The sequence below is a fragment of the Agelaius phoeniceus genome, chromosome 3 (assembly GCF_051311805.1).
Source record: "Agelaius phoeniceus isolate bAgePho1 chromosome 3, bAgePho1.hap1, whole genome shotgun sequence".
In the NCBI taxonomy this organism is placed as follows: Eukaryota; Metazoa; Chordata; class Aves; order Passeriformes; family Icteridae; genus Agelaius; species Agelaius phoeniceus.
In genome coordinates, this window is record NC_135267.1 from 72,208,899 (window position 1) to 72,225,260 (window position 16,362).

The following is a 16,362-nucleotide window of genomic DNA, read 5'->3' on the forward strand; positions in this document are numbered from 1 at the left end:
AGTATTTGTAATTTGTCCCTGTAAGCTTTTCTGTAGAACTGAGCACATGCACAGTTCTTTATATAAAAAAGCCTTCTGTCTTTCTCCTTTTACATGTGTGCACCCACAAACAAAAAAAATCCATTAGATATTTTGAAAATTTTTCTATCAAAATGCTTTGCAGTCAAAACTACTGTTGTAGTAAATTGAAGTGTTTGTGAAAATACTCCTTGTTGAAAGTCTTCAATATTGTTTTAGAAATATGAGATGCATCACTGCTGTGTTGGTAAGATGTGAATGTGTATCTGAAACACATTAATGAGAAACATGGACATGAAAAAAGTGACTTTTTTTAGCAGATTGTGGGAAGGGAAAAGCTTTCACTGACATTTTCATCAGTGAAGGAAAAAAAAAGAATGTTTAACAAATGAGATGTAAAATATAAAAGGAATTCTGCTTCATTATTTAAATTTTTCTAAACAAGAATGCAGAGTGGAATCATTTCACCAAGATTAAATCAGTTTTGCGTGTCAAAATCTGGTGACCTTTCTTAGTAAAACAAAATGAACCCTTAATATCTAAAAGAGCTTGTTAAACAAGTTGTGCTGCCCATTTTCGTGAAGGGCTGCCTAGCTTTGTCTGTCAGGGGCAGGCACAGGAAGGCTTTGCTCCTATTTTTCTGTTTGTTTCTTTCTAAAACCTTAAAAAATTTTCATGTCTATTCCCTGGCTGTGACTTTCGGGAAGTGATCTTCTCTGTCCCAGAAGGTGTCCACTGTTGCCCTCAAATCAGTCCTGTCCCAAATAGTGCTCCTCACATGAAGCATGTAAATGACAGTGAAATACCACGTTAATACTTGCGGCAGTTCCTCTTTCTTGTGTTGTGTCGCATGTTCCCCAGATGTGGGGACTGGAGTGTTTGCTGTGCTCTAGGAAGCTCATTCAGCTTGAGCACAGCCCAAGTAGTGCAGGAGCTGTGCAGACACTGCCCTTCTGAGTGCATTGCTGCTGCATTGCTTTGCTTCTGTTGATAAGGTTCTAGAAAGATTTCAAGATTCTGTCTCATTACCCACCACCACCACCTGAAAAACAGGGAAGGTAGTATTTGTTCACATTTTGCAGCTTTCAGAAAGCCTCTGGAATCTGCTTCCTTAATCATAAGTGGCATTACTGTAGTTAGCATGGTAAGAGTGATTGTATTAGTCTGTTCTATTCTAACTAAGATAGAAGTGACCTACAATAATCATCCAGTAGCACTGCCTGACCACTTCAGGGCTGACCAAAAGTCAGAACAAGTTGTTAAGAGCATTGTCCAAATGCTTCCTCTAAACACTGACAGGCTTGGGTCATCAACCACCTCTCTAGGAAGCCTGTTTCTGTGTTTGACACCTTTTCACAAGGAATACTCCTGCCTGATGCAGCTTTCCCATGCCATTCCCACATACCCTGTCACTGGATGGGACAAGAGCCAGCACCACCTTCTTCACTTCCCCTCCTCAGGAACCTGTAGGGAGCAATGAAGTTGCCCCTCAGCCCTGTCCTCTCCAAACTACACAAGCCCAAAATCCTTAACTGCTCCTTACAGGACATTCCTTCCAACGATTTCACCAGCTTTGTTGCCCTCCTCTGGATGGCTTCAGGGACCTTCACATCCTTTTTAAAGAGTGAGGCCCAAAACACAGAGCACTCAAGGTGGGGCAGTACCAGTGCTGAGTACAGCACGATAATCACCTCTTGACCAGCTCATGTGGCTGTGTTTGATGCACTCCAGATGCACTTTTCCCTCTTGGCTGGTGGCACTCACACTGGACTCACATTGAACCTGCTGGTGAGCAGCACCCCCAGGCCCCTTTCTGCAGGGCTGCTTACCAGCCACTCATCTCACAATTTACACTTGTGCCCAGCATTACTTCATCCTAGGAGCAGGACCTAGCATTGAATCTCATTAATCACTGCCCAGCATTCCAGTCTCTCTAGTTCCCTCTGCAAAGCTGCCTGACCCTCAACAGAGTCAGCAGCACCTCTGGGGTTGGTATCTTTGGCAAACTTGCTAAATAGTGCAAGAACTCAGCCCTGAAGAACTTCACTGCTGATGGGTCCTGCCAGATGTCACCCCTTTCAGTGCAGCTCTTTGAGCTCTGCCACCCTTCGGCCAGCTCTTCACCCAAAGCACCGCAGATTTCTTTAGAAGTAAGAGTTAAATATGCACTGTAATCCTAATTGAGTATGTCAGTGTTCTGCATGTGACTGCAAGGTGTGTGGACTACAAACCTCTGGGCTTGTAGTCATCAACTCTGTCTTGCCCAGCTGCCTTCAAATAATCACTGTGCAAAGATAAAACTGGCTTCCATAGGTCAAGAGGTACGACAAGAATGTAACAGAGTGTAATCACCATAAAACAGCCTAGAGTGAATGTCAGCATATAAAACATAAAGCAATTGTTTAGGTGCATATTTATTGGTCTCTTTTCCTAAGGCACAGCTCATATTTTACATAAATGAACTGAAGTTTAAAAAGGCCAGAAAGTAATAGCTTAAATTATTTTTCATTTTTAAAGTTGTATCATTATCTTTGTAATTCTCCATGGATTGTTTTGTGGACATGTGTCCTATTTAAAAAAAAAAAAAAAAAAAGAAGTAGTAAAATTGAAATTGATTAAAGAGCAAGGATTTATGTCCCTGACTTGATTCATATTCTATGGATGTGAGGCATGATGTAAACCCACCAGTTCCCTGTAATCTGCCACCTTGTTAACTGATTGATCCCAAAAGAGAGTACAGATCAGTTAATAGCAATCTAACATGCAAGCTTGGCTGGCAGCCAAACAAACTCAGCCACAGTTTCAAGTCAGTAAGTAGACTCAAAAAAAGACATGATCTTTTATTATACTCACTTAAATTGCATTTTTCAAATAAGAACAGTTGCACGGCAGCTTTAAGCGAGGCAAACTTGGATTCTTGTCACTTTGATTCTGGCTTTTCACACTCTAGGAAACTTTTGACTCATCATGTTTAAAATGTCTTAGTTACCCTTAAACTTGCTACCAGGAGAGCTATTAAGGTTCTTCTTAAGTGTCTGTTGGGTTCCCTGGCCTGCAGCCCCACAAAAGTGTTTTGTAGGATTAGTGGGAATCAATTGTGTGAGAGATTTGTATGAAAGACATCAGACGAGGTTCCTTCCAGATCCTACTTCCTTTGGATCTTAATTTCAAAGTGCTTCATAAGAAGCAGACCAGAAACTGCTGATGAGTGTCACCCCTTTCAGAAGGCATGCTGATTTACTGTCAAGTGGTTCAAAGAAACAAAAAAATTAAATTCATGAAGAAAAATCCATCCCCATGCCTCACACTGTACCAGGCATATGCTCTATTATAGTTTTTATTCCCAGGAGTCAATTAAAAATTAAATTAATTTTAAATTTCATAAAGTAAAAAAAAAGAAAAGTCAAACCACCTGAAGCAGATGTTCATTGAAATAAAAGAAATACTGAGAAAAATTATTTTTCTACTGAGATGAAAGATGCAGACAGATTGAGGTTTCTTTCTCCACAAAAAATGGCAACTACTGGAATTAGTAAGTTTTGAAAGGTCCGGAAGGGTAAGTTTTTCAAAAGCATAAATGGTTACTGGAGTCAGTCTTAACTGCTCATTGTGTCTTTTGAAAGTCTCCTCTGGAAGAAGATGAAATACTTTGTCACATTTTTATTACTAATTATTATGTATAAGTCATTAAAATATTTTGTCTGACTCCTGGCCCTCTCTCCAAGTTAATGCAGTGCATGCAGTAGAAGAATGAATATAAAAGTCTAACTTTTTGGTTTTTCTTCCAGGGACACAATAAAATCATAATCTACAGCAGACCTGTATATTTTTGTATATTGTGTGGCCTTATTTTGCTGCTAGATGCTGGATCTAAAGACACAAATCCTCCTGTTTATACAATGTATGGCCTGAAGCTCTTCTCACCCAGGTCTCTCCAGTCAGCCAGAGACCATGTAATAGGTGAGTCAATGTTTTTCCTAGGACTGCAAAAAGGAATTAAGTGTGAGTCTTTGTTTTCCCATGCTGACAATCAAATGCAAGTTATGAGGCACAACCTGAAATCAAATTGATAGAAACATTTGGAATGACTTAAGATGAGGCAGGGGCGGCTGGCAACCTTCCCTCATGTAAAAGGAGTTCTTAATGAAATGAGGCTCATAGAAATGTCTCCATAGAAAACTAAAAGTCACTGATGTTATTAGCAAAAATCATTATCTGTGAAATGCTGTTCATCTGTGTAATGGCTTGTCTGTGTGGAGCAGTTACTGCAGGATAACTTGAGTTTTAAATTTAATGCCTGGAAGCTAATCCATGCCAGTTCCTCGGATGGACATCAATCTTCTGATCACCAAGTGCTTTATCTTGGTTTAGTTTAATCATACTGTCCATATGACCAGTTAGTGTGGAGCAGCCACTCTGCAGTAGCTCTTTCAACCTGTTTCCTTCTAGAATCATGTTCTGAGGTTGCTGAGGACATTCAGATATTGCCCCAAGACAGGTGTGGTGATCCCTTGGCACTGATTTGGAGTGGCCACAGCTGACATTCTGTCAGGACACTTGCTCCTGTTGCACACCACACTCACAGTCTATAACTGTGATGTTACACCAGCTGAGCCACAGATACAAGTGCTGGACTGCACTCCCATGAATAATGCAACACTGTTAAGGGACAAAGTAGGGAATGTGAAGTTTACTGTAAAAGTTGTGAAAATTTCCCAGAAAGCTGTGTTGTAGTGTACCAAAGGTGGCCTGGTGGTTTGTGAATTTAGAACCAGGAGACCATACTGTAGCAGAAGAAAACCATTTTTGTGATATAGTGTGTAACCTTTGAGGTCTTAGTTCACCTGTGACTGTTGTACTTGCTTTTTGCCATACTCAGGTCAGACTTACTGCCTGAAAGGCATACTATTTTTAGCAAGGCTTCCTGGTCCTTAACAAGGGTACTATGGCTCCCAGTTCTTCTCACCAGAAACAGGGGAATGTGAAGAGCTGCATGCATCTCACTTATTTTAATTAGCTTCTTTCATTACTTTCCTTTGGTCTCATTTAAGTTTCTCCTTACATCTTATTTTCTGTGTCTGTCAAAGGTGAGCAGTAAAAATGCTGATAAATAATTCAACAAGAATTCTAGATGACACTTGGGATAGAGATAAATGAAAAACTATAGCAACCAGCATAAGAAAACAAAGTGTGGTTATAAATGTGTTAATTTTGGCTGGTCTCAAAAGAGATGGCAGAGCATGTTCTTGAAGCAGGAGGGGGGGGTGGGGGAGAGAGGAAATACAGGCTCATCTCCCCAGCTGGCATGTGTTAAATGAGAAAGAGAGAAGAAACCCTTTCCCTTTGCTTGTCCCTGTTCTTGTTTTGCCATGGTGTCTTGACTCAAGTGATGTTTGGTGCTGTGCTTTGGCTATTCCTTGCTTTGTCTCTATGGGAGCCCTAACTTCTGGCTGCTGTGAATCCTTGCAATTGTTCACAGTGCAGTGACCTCTGTAAGCCATGGCAGTCTGGCATCCTGTGGCGTCTTGCTGCGCTTTTAGTGTAGATTCTCTTAGGTAATGAAGGTATAGAAGTGTTTTGTTTGGGCTATAAAATAATGAGGGAAGTTGGTGACTGCAAATACCAATAAAGTCTTACTGCTGTCTTGTAGTTCTGCCTATTTGCTTGGTATTTTTTATATTTTTTTATTGTTCTGTCATCGTAAGGTGACTATTTAGTTTATATTTTAATCAGAATTTATTGTGGTATTTGGAGTTGTTATGTTTGGAAATCAAAGAACTTTTGACTCTGTGTTTTAAGTACTAAGGAAAGGAAAAGTCTTTTATTTCAGGTGCTTATTATGGTAGAAAGCAAAAGCCATGTAAATCATAGAGCTAGTGTGATGCTGCATATCATACTCTGATAAAAGTCTTGAAGCAAGGTCATAAAAGAAATAATTGCAGATTTGTTAGATGTGTAACCTAATTACTTATGAAACATGGTTTTTAACATGTTCATTTATTTTCAATCTGCTTATGATCTGATTCTGTTTTATTTTAAATTGGTGATGATTCTGCTATTGATTTAAATTTCTATTAGTTGGAGGTTCATTACTTTAATTCTGACTATGGTTTTCATCTTGAATTCCTTATTTCAGTTAACATTTTTGCTAGATTAACATATGAAGTGCAAGGGAAGGGCACAGAAACCAACCTCAGTCACTGGGACCTACAGTTGTGGTTAGTGACAAAAGTAGTTGTGCATTTTATATATGATAGTTCTTGTGATGAAACCATTTAAACATTCAACAGGTAAATGAAACAGTTTCACAGACAGTTTGTGTGAAGACTTAAGAATTAGGAGATGGCAAATTTTTTTGATAGTGAGTCCTCTGCCTGCTCCTTTTAACCGTGGCTGAACTTCTGTCAAGGGAAGAAAGCCTGTGGATGTTGTGCTCTCCCATATTCAAAAATGAGAGAAAAAAAAGACTATTTCTCACTGAAATAATGCCTTTTATTTTCCTTGTGAAAGAAGCATGTTTTACTACTCAGATATATACTTTTTTTAATAATCTTTTTTTCCTAAATGTCTAAAATGTTTGCAATGTGATGTTGCTGTTCTACATTGCTCAAAAGACACATATTTTCCAAAGTCATAATTTGTGTTTCTCTCTCACTCATTATTTCCCTCATTCTCATTATGTGAGATGTACTTGTTTAGAGGAAAACTGCAGTGTTAAATGCAGCAGCTTGCACAATGATCTCTTAGGGTCCAGCTTTTAAAGGGGTTGTGGGTCTCAATGAAAATGTGTGATGTTTAAAGAAATTCTTTCTGGAATTCATAATGCAATTCTGAAGGATTAATCAGTTAGTCTTATTGTCTGCTTCCCAAAAGGGTTCTGCTCCCAAAAGGTGCTGCTTCTAAGTGCAATCTTTTTGTATGTGACAACTGTTTATTTTCCTGTCATGTGTGCTCCTTGGTGCAAGATGAGATAAACTAAGCTGCCTTAGCTAAAGAAGTTGCTAGGGTTGTTTGAGGTATTAATAGAGAGTGGGTGAGGTGAGGACAGTTCTATGGTCAACTAACTTTTCCCTCCTTGTTTACATTTGTCTCTATATATCTTGGTGTACTGTCAACTCTTTAATCTCATCCTTCCTTCCATTGCTCTTATTCCACTTTCTCTGAAGTTGCTACAGCAGAGGCAATCATTTGGCCTGTAAGTCTGTAGTATAAGATGAGTTCTGGCAGTTCTGCAAGTCCTTTGCCCAAGGAACAATATCTCCTGAGAGTTTCAGCAATGTGTTTTGGGGATAGTTAAAACATTTTCAGCAGTGTGTTTTTGGGTCCCCACGGCCTGCTGAGCAGTTTTCTTTTGTGCTATTGCCTGTCTTCAAGAGTGGTCCTTGCTTGGCTTGGCATGACTTGGTAGAATATCTAAAAATGTGCAGAGTAATAGAAGAATTTAATATTGGCATTTTTATGTAAAACACTGAGAAGAGAGCATTTCCTCATTTTCTTACATATGGATGATTTGTGCCAGTAGTGGAAAGTAGTGCTGAAGGTGCATTGTGAATCCAAGTATACTTAAGTGAGTGCTGTCTGTGTTTAGCACTTGAACATGTCTTTTTCTCTCCTGTGTCGGGCTTTCTCAGCAAGATTTACAGTATTAGGTAGCAGCAGTGTATAATATGGTGAAGATAAAAGCTGTCAGATCAGACTTGGTGTGTTGTTTCCTTTTGGTGCAAGATGCCTTAGTAAGATGAGCTGGCAGATGTGAAATTAGCATTCAGCAAAAAACACAAATCCTTTTGTTCTCTTCTCAAAAATCTGACTGGGGGAATGGGGAATAAATCATACTAGTGATTTGTTTAATTTGCTTTTTATGAGAATGCATAGGAGGAAACTGCAGTCTTCCTAGGATCTAAAGTAACAAAGACATGCTTGTTTACAAGGAAGAGTGCTGCCACACTCTCTGCCATGCAGAGCATTGTGGTACTAGTACAATGAAGCAGTAAGAATATGATTAACAATATGAGAAATGTTGATGAATGTGATTATGTGTGTGTCTCCTTAAACGTTTACACTTGGGTCAAGTGTGTGTTTAGATGCTTTGCTAGACAGTCTTGCTTAGCATTTTCTGTGGTGGAGCTGAGAGTGAATTAATGGGGAGGAGGACAGCTGGAAGTAAACAGGATTTAAGACTAACAGCATGATTACCTGAATTATGGCTCCTGCTTTTCCTTGCCATTAAAAGTAGCATTAAAATAAGCATTTCTGTTCAGAAAGAGAGTATGTAAAGCTGTAAGACTGGATCTTAGCCCTGAGTTTCTTTCCTGTTTTTAATGTTCTTTCACTACTGTGAAGTTAAAGTCCATTCTGCTGGAAGCAGGTGGAATACTGGGGGAAGCTTCACTATAGGTTTCTCCCATTTTTAGGGGCTGCTATAAGTGTCTGCTCTTGATTTCTGGGAGAGGAAGGATATTGTGATAGCCAAGATATTTCAGATCTTAGCCATTAATTTTTTTTTGTTTGTTTGTTTATATTGAATTGTTGTAGCTGTTCTTGAACTGTCTCAGATTCAAGGAAGAAGTTCCAAAGTCTGCAAATTAGAATTTCTCTACTTTGAAAGGAACAAATATAAGCTTGAAAGTATTTGAGAAACAGTAAGGAGACTATGCAATGCTATTTTTTCTGCCACTGTTTTTATCCAAAGTCAATCTTAAGGTTAACTCTGAGTTTTAGTTTCTTATGTGTAAAATGGCATTATTTATTTTGAATACATGAGGAGGAAAGTGTAATCATTGCTGGTAATGTTAAGGTCTGCTCCCTTAAATAATCTTCAGAATTTATTGCAACAATTTCTTATTCTGCTATCATTCTTTATTTTCCATACATTGGATGTGTGGCTGTGTTCTAAAATACTTATTTTTTTTTTTCCTTAGTGTTTTTATATTGCTTTCCTGCAATTTCTCTTCTTGGACTTTTCCCTCAGATCAATACCTTCTGCATATATCTTTTGGAACAAATAGATATGTTGCTTTTTGGTGGTTCTGGTAAGTAGCCATCTGCCATCTTTCTGGGCTTATAACCTAAAACTAGAATATATTATTGCATGTTACATAGCACAGTGCATTTTAAAGTTCAAACAGCTAATACTATTCATCTAACAGTGAGGTGAATACTTATAAGGCCCACTTGATTGGATTTCTTTTTGCTTTTGAAAAATTGCATGCAAGTTTTTAAAACTATAGGTTGCAAATTATGGTTGATATCAAAGAGCTCTTTCCTGCCATATGTGATGTGAATCTTTACTATATTTATTAAAAAAGAAAACCTTTTACTTTCTTTTTCTGTTAACATCTAGAAAAAAAGTTTGCATTTTCCACAGAAAGGCATATTGATGAGAAACTTGATGTGTGATAAATTTTTTGTGTTATTTCAGTCAGAGATTCGAGAAGGCCCTTGAGAGATGAAGCATCGAGATTTTTTGTTGGTGTGGGGTTTTTTTTTTTGTTGTTTTTCATTATAGCTTAAGTAGCTGGGAAGACTGAGATGCATCTACACTGTCGTCTTACTTTGGGTCAGAAATAAAAATTCCTCTTTCTTCCCACTTACCACATGTCTCTGTTTCAGCTGCTGCTGGGTTCGTGTCTGCATTGTACAGCATTTCCCGAAGCTTTGTTGTTCTGATTGTCCTCTATGCCTTCTGCTTCAGTGCAGTGAAGGTAAGCCAGAAAAACAGCACTGGAACAATTCAAAATTTCAAGCTGGAAATTGATGTAATCTAGGGAGACTAGCATTGTTTGGTCCTACATTGTTGTTGCTTACCAAAATAAGCTTTGCAAGCCATGCTTCAGTTTCTGCATGTTAGTTACACTGAAATAGGCCAAAACTGTAGCAGAAATTCTTAAGTTAATGTGTCTCTAATACCTGTGATTATTTATCTGCCTCTTATATGTATCAGTGTGAAATGATCCACTGAATTTTCTCTGCAAACATAAACAGCAGCCTTGACTTAAAAAGCTGCAGTCTCTGTTGACCTGCATAGCCAGGCCAAATTTGCTCATAATTCCCAGTAAGGTTTTTGCTGTTGCTTCATAACAATATGCCTAAGAACTTAAATGTTGAGCAACCAGTGGACCATCTAAGTAAGTAATATGTCTGCATTCACAGGGAAATGCAATTTAGGAATTTAATTCTAGCCAGATGACTGGTTTTTGCCACTTTTTTCCCTAATATCCCACAATTGTTACACTAGGGATGCTGGAGAGTGTGCTAATAATTTGGTGTCTGTGAATTTGTTAAGTCCCTTCCTGAATGTGCTGGTCCTCTCTGAGTCCACAGCTTCATGCCAGCAAATTCTAGATGTTCATTGTGCTCTGTGCAAAGCAATGTTGTCCTTCATTGGTTTTAAGCTGATCTGATAATTTCACCAGGTCTTCCTGATGCCTAGTATTGTAGGATTTGTGGAAAACCTGGTCTGCATTCTTTTCATCTGCTGCCTTTACAGATTTGCAGTGCAGGCTTCAGATATATGCCCCTCAGCCATCTCTTTAAATTGAAGAGTCCCAGCCTTTCTCGTGTCTCTCTGTAAAGCAGCTGCTTTCTCAGAGGTAGCTAAGTTACTCACCCTACTCTGTGCCTCCCCTTGCTCTGCTGTTATCTTCAGAAGTGGAGAGTCAGTTGTGTATGGTGCTCAGGATGCAGGTGTGCCACAGCTTTCTATGCTGGCATAGGACTGGTTCCATTGCCAGTGGTGCCCAGTTTTGGGCAATATTCAATCTAAAGCTTTTTACATTTTTTTTTTAGATTTTATTTTAATGTGCCTATGTCCTCTGCATGGGATATTTAAAAATGACAATGAAATTTTGGCTGCCTTCAAGTTAGCTGTAAAATTCCCAGTGAACACAGCAAGACCAGTATTTCATGTTAGACTTGTAAGGAAATTTATCCTATGAGGGGCCAGCCTTTTGGCAGTGTTTCATTGAGAGCTGGATGCTGTCAGTGTCCATGCAGGGGTGCAGCAGGATGTGCTGTGGCTGACAGGCTGCCCTTGACATCTTGTGGGCACATGTCAGAGGAAGCTTTGTGGTGGCACATGCACAGCACACACAGAGAACCCAATATGAGGTTGTGCAGCTGCCAAGCACTCGGGCTGGCAATTTACATAGATGAGAGGGGCAATCAGGTGTTGCTTTAACGAAATTCTTTTAGGAATATCAGCATTTCTGTAGTGGCTTTCAATAATTTTTTACTTGAAATTTTCAATAGAAGCCTTAAATCAAAGAAGGACAGTTATAATGACTTAATGATTACCTGCAGATGATCAGAACTGGCTGTGTGTTCTTGACCACTCCCAACAGTAAGGTAAAATGTGTTAAACACATTTGGCAGCTTGAGTCCTTACAAAATAAATTACAGCAACTCAGCTGCTGTGTTCAGACACTTGAAATTAAATGTCTTTGAACCTGTGGCATTCTCCCAGGGAATTTCCTGTCACCTGGCTCACCCACTTTGTCAGTTGTGTTGGTTAGAGCTGTGTGATTGAAAGTTTAACTGCTGCTTGTGCAGTTTCCTGCAAAAGTAGCCAGTCCCCATACTGCTGTTTTCTGGCTGTATTAACAATTCAGAAACTGGCAGCTGGGATGGAGTAGGAGGCTTTTCTTAAGGATGGACAGAAGGAGAAAATGGATAATGGGAATGAGAAACAATGATAAAAATGAAAAGAGCTACATGGAAGGCAGGAGTTAAATTACTGTTATATAGGCTAATACCTGGGGAATGATATTATTTTTTCTCTTTTTTTCTTTTTTTTCTTTTTTCTTCCTTAGATTAGCAGATGGTGATTCACTAGTTGAGGGTAGGGAAGTTGTGTTATGGATACTTCAAAAATGTTTTTTGTAAACAGTTGGGGGAAAAAGCCACTTAAAATAGTCTACATACTCTTTTCTCAGCATAATACTTTAAATTACAGCATGCAGGTGGCTTTGTAGATAAGCAATCTCCTTGTGGATTAGGCTTCAAACTGCTTAGAAATATGCTTTTAATGCTACCCTCAAGTTGAGTACTGTGAAAGATTTACAAGATATCTGTTGTAAATTACTAATATTAAGTTCAGACTTTCTGTTCACACAAAAGTTAGAGTTAATTTGAATTTTAATGGCACTGTTCCAGTAAAGGCACTTCTGAGAAGGTTAATTTAAAGCATGTAAAGATGATTCCTCTTGCTTCAGCCCATAATCTCAGTCTACTGGAGTACTTGAAATTTCATACATTTTTTCTTCAAGAAGTTTCAAAATAAGCCCTTGTTCTTCAGTCAGGTCCAGAGATTTCTAATTTGAGCTGATTTCTGTAATGTTGCAAGAGAATGATTATTTGGTCGATGGAAGAAGAATAGGAATGAGCTTAATCTGATCCTGAAGAGGGCCCACTGTGAAAGGCGGTCTAGTAACTCAAGTTGTTTTGATAAGTAGTGAGCAGCAATTCATGATCTTAATCAAGTGAAGATTTTAAATTTTGGTTTGCTAGTAGAATTTGTAAAGTTTAACTCAAAACTGAGCAAGTGCTGTAGTATGTTTCACTGAGGTGTTTGCACAACAGTGGTAACATAGTTTTCTTTAAGCTAGAAGGAACATCTTTTCCATACTTGTGCTTCATAGCAGTTTGTTTTTTTTTTCTTATTTTACTCTGTTCATTTTGATTGGTTTGAAAATTTTTAAGGGCAGGGAAATATGATAGATTCTATTTGGCAGAGGACTTCTGGGTTGCAAAGCATGTTGTTCTGGCTGAAATGTAGCATCCTCAAATGTCAACTCTATTTATTGGCAGAACATCTTATAGCTCGGCAGGTGTAACTACCAAGAGTTCTATTTCCTGAAATATATTGCAGAGGAGAATGGATCTCTAAGTGATTTTGTGCTATTTACTGGTGAACAATTGCTCACATCAAATGCCCAGCCTGAAGAATATTCCAGCGGTATCAAGCTTGATTCTCTCCTTCCTTAAGTGGTTCTTGTGTTCCAGTTATATTCTTGCAGGGTGAAATAGTCTAACCCACTTTCTCTCTGTACATTAATTATTCTGAAAGGAAGTATATTACTCCTGAAGAACTTAATTGGGAGAATAATTAATTTACCCTATTAGTTTCCTTTTTTATTAAAATAAAACCAATTTTTATTTTATAATTAACCTGTGCTCTTAAGTGAGTTTTTCTTGTTCTTTTTTTAGAGCATAAGCTGTATATACATACAATAGTTTGATTTAGTTGTGCTCAGATTTTGAAATTCATTTTGAATAGCAAATTCATAGTGATGGTTTGCTCTAGAACTTCAGTTTTAGAAAATTAGGAAGTAGGAATTGTTTCGGGGTATGTCTACAGAACAGTGTAAGTACTCAAGGTACCTTTCAGCATGTGAATATAAACTCTGAAAACTGAGACTAATGGGCCTGTGCTGAAGTCCTGTGCCTTGTCCAGACTGATTTTGCTGTTGAATTATGTTGAACAAGACCAACTGAGACCCTGTATGGAAAAGCAGCTGTGGTATAAAAGCATTATTTAACATAAGTTTAACTTTCCAGTTTAACTTAATAATTCTCATGGATTTTCGTTCAAGTAAGTTGCCTGAGGAAAATTATTATACAGTATTCTCAGTTGAGAATTCATCCTGTGACCTGCAGACAATGTTTGGCATGTCCAACAGGTTCATCTGGTCCTGTCACTCTTTCTGAGTGACCTTGCAGTGCCTTTGCCATCACATGACCAGAAATATTTCTCTCTCCTGGCTAAAATGCACATAGCACCTAAAAGAGGATGGACAGATCTGTAGTCTTGTGTGAATGGTGAGGGTGTGGGTTGGGTCAGGTGTCAGGCTGCTGTCATGTCCCGTCACAGACCTTGATCAGAAGCACATGATGTGTTCTGGGGAGTGGCTGCACACTGCTCACCTGGCAGACCTGGGGGGTTTTTTATGTGGCCAAATGTGCACTTTCACACAACTAAAATAAATGACAGAGTGTCACTAGGGCAGGCACAAACCCTTTGCAAGATGATGATACCTGTGTGTGCTGTGTGACTTGGGCACTTGGAGAAGAAAAAGGAATATGTTCTTCAGAGGTGACTGGGAATCAAACAGGTCCCAACTGCTGTGGCCAGGCAATGGCTCCCTTCCTCATAGTGCTCCTGAGCAGCTTTGCCCTTGCTTGATATTGGTGTGGAGGAGCTGTGGGTCTGCAGCTTGTCAGGACCTCCTCTCATGGTGCTACTGCTGGGATGATCAGTTTTCATTTTCTTTAAAGCTGTCACATAAAAAAGAAACCCAAAATTGTTCACAGTAGGAAGTACAGAGTAATGCATCTGAAATTAGAACAGATAATTTCTTCATAAAAACCATGAGCACAAAATAGCAGGTCTCTGTCTGTGTATTTGAGGCCTTGAGGACTGATGGGCAGGACGCTATTTGTCACTGCTGTCAGTGAAAGCAGCGTGTTGTGAGTGGAGCAGGTTTACAAGTCTGCCTGCCCTGGCTGGTGCAGAAGTTGTTCCCTGTGGTGATGATGATGTGAAGACACATGGATAGATTTCTGTAGTGCTATCCCAGTGATGCAAAGGTGATTTGGTTACAGCTTTGAGGTGCTGTAGAGCATCTCCTCATAAACCTTACCCCGTGACACATTTGTATCATGAGCGATAGGACAGCAGCTGCTTATCCATCCTTGCATATAGCAATACTGTAAACCTGGTTTCAGGCGAGTACGTAGGTAAATGCCTTAGATTCTGACGTGCAAAAACCTGAGTTTCTCCTGCTTGCTTTGAAATTTCTTTATCTCCCAGACCTCTGTTTAATGATGTCATCACTCCTTATCCAGTTCTTTCCAGGTCCTCTATGAACTTTCATTTACTTTTGTGTAATACAAAGCTCTAAATCCTAAGCATGGTTTTATCAGCTCTTTTGTTCATTCCTTGGATTCTTACATCCAATAGCAGCAATTTTTCAGCTCACTATTTTTTTCTCAAGCTCTTGGCTAACTGAGCTTAGTTTAACATTACCTGAGTTCACTTCAGCCAGGCATTATTTTTGATCTCATCTTCAATCCTGTAATCTTGAACAGAAATTGGCAGCTCTAATAGCTATCTTAGCATTGATATACGAAAGGGTTTTCTCTTTTTTTCCAGGAGGAGGTGTTTTTATTTTTCAGATATTCCATCCATCAGATTGGAGACATGGGAATTTCTGTGCCATCTTTTTCACTTGACTAGAATTTCATGATGTACTGATTTTTTGTCTCCTGCTCCATCTGTTTGGTGGTCTGTGCCCAAATATTTAAGAGATGTTTTAAAAAAAAGTCAGGTATGCCCTGTTACTTTTTTTACAAATATTTGGTCTGGAATTTAGCCATCCTGATATCAGTCTTTAGCATTCCAGTGTTCCAGGATTTTGCCATGGGGCAGAAGAGCACATCCCTGAATGTTTCTGGAATCAGTCAGTCCTTGTCTTCTGCCTTCTGTTCATATCAGTTAGTTTGGATTTGAAATGTATCCAGAACCAGTTAAGTACTTGTCATCCAGATAATTTCTTTTTTTTTTTTCCTTTGTATGGAACTTGCAGTTTGTCTTAATCAGTCTGGAAAAAAAAAATCAGATTTTTGGACTTGGGCCAGAAAAATTGAACTTATGTGAATGTATTCATATGTGGCACACCAGCTTTTCCCAGCTCTATGTAAATGTATATTTTTGAAATAAAAGTTAGATAGTTTCCATTACCCATACCTGAAGAATGTACTTTCTGGTGGCTTATTTATTGCTTCAAAGGACAGTTACTAAAAATCCTGTGTGGATTTTAAACTGTTCTCAACTTACATTGATGTAGTTTGGTTTGTTAAATGAGTTTGAAACTAATTAATCAGAATAACAGTGCTCCTTGCTTCCTGTCTTCAGTGATGCAGTCTTCATCTGTGTACTAATAATTTTGAAATATTTGTCTTAGGGGTTTATGGTGGGAAAGAGTTGCAAGAATACATCTCCTTCAATCTGCTAAGATTGCTCAAATAAATTTCTAGATAGCAGTGAATGGGCTCATGTGTATAGACTGGATTCTTGTATATGTAAGTGACCAAAATAGAAGTATAATATTATTGGACAGCTTTATTTCTGCTGCATAGAATACTCTCAGTCCTTTTGGAGGTTTTGGAGGCTTTTTTGTTTTTTTTCTAGTTTAGAAACCCCTTAGGTTCAAGCAAGAGCTATTAGGGGTGTTAATTTTGGAGAGTATTCCTAGATATCATGCCTTTCAGTAAGTGAAGTTTGCTGACATAGTCAAGTCTTGCACTGTAGACATAGCTTCAATAGTTGTGGTCTTAGGTTTCTGT

At 38.7% G+C, this 16,362-nt stretch overlaps 1 protein-coding gene across 2 annotated transcripts in view; it reads left to right on the forward strand.

Annotated features, from left to right (window-relative positions):
* Positions 1 to 16,362, forward strand: part of PCNX2 (pecanex 2) — a 153,137-nt gene that overhangs the window by 42,702 nt on the left and 94,073 nt on the right. For both annotated transcript variants that reach the window (XM_077175595.1, XM_077175596.1), the window contains 3 exons: positions 3,807 to 3,978; positions 8,940 to 9,050; positions 9,631 to 9,722. In XM_077175595.1, coding sequence (XP_077031710.1) covers positions 3,807 to 3,978; positions 8,940 to 9,050; positions 9,631 to 9,722 — 375 coding nt within the window. The remainder of the gene's footprint in view (positions 1 to 3,806; positions 3,979 to 8,939; positions 9,051 to 9,630; positions 9,723 to 16,362) is intronic.